The sequence below is a fragment of the Rhinopithecus bieti genome, unplaced genomic scaffold, assembly GCF_001698545.2.
Source record: "Rhinopithecus bieti isolate Rb0 unplaced genomic scaffold, ASM169854v2 scaffold_29388, whole genome shotgun sequence".
NCBI classification, from domain to species: Eukaryota; Metazoa; Chordata; class Mammalia; order Primates; family Cercopithecidae; genus Rhinopithecus; species Rhinopithecus bieti.
Genome location: NW_016813389.1, coordinates 2,092,052 through 2,097,051, shown reverse-complemented (window position 1 = coordinate 2,097,051; position 5,000 = coordinate 2,092,052). Strand labels below are relative to the sequence as shown.

Sequence of the window (5,000 nt, the reverse complement as noted above, 5' to 3'; positions counted from 1 at the left end):
TTAGGATTTGACTGGTAAAAGAGAACTATAAAGAGTACTGGTTTTACCTGGATCAATAGATTCAGACTCAAGTAAGGCTTCCTTCAACTAGATATAAAACTTACATGATTTTATGGCTGCTAAGGACTGGAAGGAAGCTACAAAGAAAATGTGGATTTAACATTTTGGAATAATTTTATATGAGGTGTGAATTTATAAGTAGTATTTTCAATTTGTAAGTTATAGGTAACAGAAGAAATGATTAATTTTTTTTTTTTTTTTTTTTGAGGCCTCCCAAAGTGCTGGGATTACAGGCTTGAGCCACCACGCCCGGCCAAAGTGATTAATATTTAAAAGCATGCAGTAGTCTGGGCACAGTGGCTCATGCCTGTAATTCCAGCACTTTGGGAGGCTGAGGTGAGAGGATTACTTGAGGCTAGGAGTTTGTGACCAGCCTCAGCAACATGGCAAGACTCTGTCTCTACAGAAAATAAATAATAAAAGTGAGCTGGGCGTGGTGGTGTGTACCTGTAGTCCTAGCTACTTGGGAGGCTAAGGTGGGAAGATCCCTGGGGCCCAGGAGTTCAAGGCTGCAGTGAGCCATGATCACGCCGCTGCACTCCAGTCCAGGTGACAGAACAAGACCCTGTCTCTAAAAAAATTAAAATAAAAAATAACAATGAATTGTAAAATAAACCATGCACTAGAAATATCTCACATGCAGCCACTAGGCTTTTCCAGTACTCTAATCACCCATATGTGCTGCTCTTAATATATTTGGAAAATAACCCATTGATTATGTAGTCATCTGTTTTGCGCACACTTCCCTTTCTTTCTTTTTTTTTTTTTTTTTTGAGATGGAGTCTCGCTCTGTCGCCCAGGCTGGAGTACAGTGGCACAATCTCAGCTCACTGCAACCTCTGCTTCCCGGGTTCAAGCCATTCTCCTGCCCCAGCCTCCCGAATAGCTGGAATTACAGGCACGCGCCACCACACCCAGCTGATTTTTGTATTTTTAATACAGACGGGATTTCACCATGTTGGTCAGGCTGGTCTCAAACTGCTGACCTTGTGATCTGCCCGCTTTGGCCTCCCAAAGTGCTGGGATTACAGGCGTGAGCCACCGTGCCCGGCCCCCTTTCATTCTTGATCCTTGTGGTGGTGTTTTTACTAGATCTACCTTTTAAGGAGTAATTGTTATCATAATCCAACTCAAAGACCTGTACTGTGCTTTTGACATAAAATATTTCTCTTTTTTGCATTGTTTTTTCTCCAAGGGACGTTCCTTAAGGAAATCATTGCTTTTTCACATTCTTTTGGATCTAGAATTATTAAACTCTGCTATGTATCCTCAGTATCGGCAGAGAAAGCATGTCATAGTTGATACACTGACGTGTATGCCAACATGATCTCAGTCTTGAATTAACTATATTCTTTCATCAATTGGTCTAATTATAACTTTTAAACTATTATTATATATACATGCCTCCATTTTTTGAATAATTGCAACAGTTGATATTCTACTGGATGTTATCTAGTCCCTCAGAATTTCAAAACAAGAAGGACAACGGAGGTCATGTCGTCCAACCCCTGCTGACGTGCACATTAGGAACGGGAAGCACAGACTGGCTCATTTGCTGAGGTCATGCTGTCCGGGCACATGGTCTCTTGATTCCCAGAGCAATGCCCTTTGTACTAAAGCCGGTGACCTCTCCCATCATCTAGTAGCATTTGTTACAGATGAAACTACATGTCACTTGGTATGCGAAACATATCATGATCAAAATTGTAAATTCATTATCACATATTTTTCTAGGCACATCTGTGGATTTGGGGGAAGTAGAAGAAATAAAAGTAAAATGTGAAATAATAAAGAGGAATAGCAACAGAGAATTAACAAGGAAGTGAGGACTGGGAAGCTGACACATGGAGAGTTCCTACTGTGGATTACTGTTCAGCATGCTCTCGCTATTTCTTGGCCAGGTGCAGTGGCACTTTGGGGGACTGAGCTTAGGAGTTCGAGACTAGCCTGGCCAATGTGGTGAAACCCCGTCTCTACTAAAAATAAAAAGCACAGACATTAGCTGGGCATGGTGGTGTATGCCTGCAATCCCAGCTGCTTGGGAGGCTGAGGCAGGAGAATCACTTGAACCTGGGAGGCGGAGGTTGCGGTGAGCCAAGATCGTGCCATTGCACTCCAGCCTGGGCAACAAGAGGGAAACTCTGTCTCAAACAAACGAGAAAACATGCTATGGCTATTTCTCTAACTACAGTCACCTAAAGCCAGGACCCAGGAGAATCAGTCAGTAGAACCAGTGTTAGTGAGGGGTTTTTTTATGTGATTACCTCTTAGTTTTTGTGTCTATTTGTAAATATAAAGAAAAATACTTAGATTCTTAACTTCGAGATGAGATTAGGAAGGGAAACTAGGATGATTTTGGCCAGTCTGAATGTGTTCAATGCAAACCTGCTAGGCAGGTTAAAAGTTTTTCTAATTAAGGCCGGGCGCGGTGGCTCAAGCCTGTAATCCCAGCACTTTGGGAGGCCGAGATGGGCGGATCACGAGGTCAGGAGATCGAGACCATTCTGGCTAATACAGTGAAACCCCGTNGTCTCAAAAAAAAAAAAAAAAAGTTTTCTAATTAAATGTCTTAGCATCAACACCCCCAAAATATTGTCTCAACTTCCTTCAAGAAGACTTATTCACAGGTGGTTTTCATGTGCTCGCTGGTAGAGCAGCCACACAGCCTTAGAAACATGCCCTTGAACTCTGATTTTTTTTTTTTTTTAAATGGAGTTTCGTTCTTGTTGCCCAAGCTGGAGTGCAATGGCGCAATCTCAACTCACTAAAACCTCCTCCTCCTGGGTTCAAGTGATTATTCTGCCTCAGCCTCCTGAGTAGCTGGGATTACAGGCATGCACCACCATGCCCAGCTAATTTTGTATTTTTTAGTAGGGACGGGGTTTCTCCATGTTGGTCAGGCCAGTCTTGAACTTCCAACCTCAGGTGATCCGCCTGCCTCAGCCTCCCAAAAGTACTGGAATTATAGGCATGAGCCACCGTGCCCAGCCTGTGTTAAATGTTTTAATTTAAACATTTGGACACAGTTTTCCTTGGATTTGAAATAATAATGCCCCAACTCAGGATGACCACGAGAGAATGGTGGCCTGATAAGAAAAACAGCTCAGTGCTACAAATGAAAGCCACTGAACGGCTGGGTGCGGTGGCTCACACCTGTGATCCCAGCACTTTGGGAGGCCGAGGCAGGCAGATCATTTGAGGTCAGGAGTTCAAGACCAGCCTGACCAACATGGTGTCACCTCCTCTCTATTAAAAATACAAAAAAAATTAGCCAGGCGTAGTGGCGGGCACCTGTAGTCCCAGCTACTCGGGAGGCTGAGGCAGGAGAATCACTTGAACCCGGGAGGCGGAAGTTGCAGTGAGCTGAGATCACGCCACCGCACTCCAGCCTGGGCAACAGAATGAGACTCCGTCTCAAAAAAAGAAAGAGCCACTGCATATTTACACATGGTCTGTCCTCTCCAATTAAATAATTCTGTTCTTATTCGTTCTGCCTTTCAGACAAAAGATGAAAAGCTGTGCACATTCTTAATAACAGTAGCTTCATCACACATGTTGAAAAATGGAAGGAAATGGATTTCAGCTGTGGACATTTTTTTGTTTGTTTTAAACTTGTAACAAAAGCACTAATGTTATCTTTCATTCCTGATTTCTCAATTATCTTTCTATGTAAAGCTGACAGGTCTGCATTTTTATTTTAGGAATCTTTCAAAGAAGTACCAACCTAAAAAGAACTCGAAGGAGGAAGAAGAATACAAGTATGTTTACAATTGAAAATTGTCTTGTAATAGACACATGCCATTGGTGACTACACACAGAAAGGAGAAATACATGTCTATAAAAATAAGTTGCATTTCCCATTCATTTTGTGTCCGTTTTTAAATTGGAGGAGAGAACAATAAAACATAATTAACTTTTCTTATACGGAGTCACTGGACCTATACCAGATTGTTTCAATTAAAGTAATTAGGAAAACTTTAGAATGTAATTAAGCAAAAACAGGAAGTATGGAATCTGCATTCTAGAGTCTTGATTTGGTTTGGCACTATCAGGAGTCCCTGTTATGCTAATCATTCATCCAAGAAATATGTCCATTTCAGTCAGCAATTAAGGCATCTTAACACAGACAGCTCAAATATTGTATCTCTAATGTATATCTAAATATCTTTTACATTAGTACATATAGCATGTATATGAATTGTGGATTATATCTTGGCTAAGTATTAACAAAGCCAAATATTACATTACATGGAGCGGTTCAGTTTTGCAAAATGAAAAGTGTTTCCATTGTAATTAATTCTGAGCCATTTTGATGAGAAGACTCAATGTGTAATGAATACTCAGGATCCTATGGGAGGTGATGCCAATTAACCTGATTTTAATTAATATTTTCTTGGTGTAAAGCAGAACATGAATGAACGTGGCCTTGTGTGAAACGGAGTGGCATGTGTTCTGTTCCATAGGTATACGTCATGTAAAGCTTTCATTTCCACCCTGAACGAAATGAATGATTATGCGGGGCAGCATGAAGTTATCTCCGAGAACATGGCATCACAGATCATTGTGGACTTGGCACGCTATGTTCAGGAACTGAAACAGGAGAGGAAATCAGTAAGCAAAACTTTATTCTTTTTCTTCCTAAAGGATGGACCAAACACAGTGGGAATATCCCTAGATGATTAAAATTAAATAAAACCATATAAGACTATGGGTCTTAAACTCACACCTTTGAGAATCATATTAAAGTTATGGACCCCAGCCGGGCGCAGTGGCTCACGCCTGTAATCCCAGGACTTTGGGAGGCCAAGGTTGGCGGATCCCAAGGTCAGGAGTTTGAGACTCTGTCTCTATTAAACCCCATCTCTATTAAAAATACAAAAATCAGGCCGGGCGCGGTGGCTCAAGCCTGTAATCCCAGCACTTTGGGAGGCCGAGACGGG

At 41.7% G+C, this 5,000-nt stretch overlaps 1 protein-coding gene across 1 annotated transcript in view; it reads left to right on the top strand.

Moving 5' to 3' along the window:
- Window positions 1–5,000, top strand: part of FNBP1 (formin binding protein 1) — a 170,736-nt gene that overhangs the window by 71,494 nt on the left and 94,242 nt on the right. Inside the window, 2 exon segments of the mRNA XM_017848183.1 lie at window positions 3,762–3,818; window positions 4,524–4,671. Coding sequence (XP_017703672.1) covers window positions 3,762–3,818; window positions 4,524–4,671 — 205 coding nt within the window.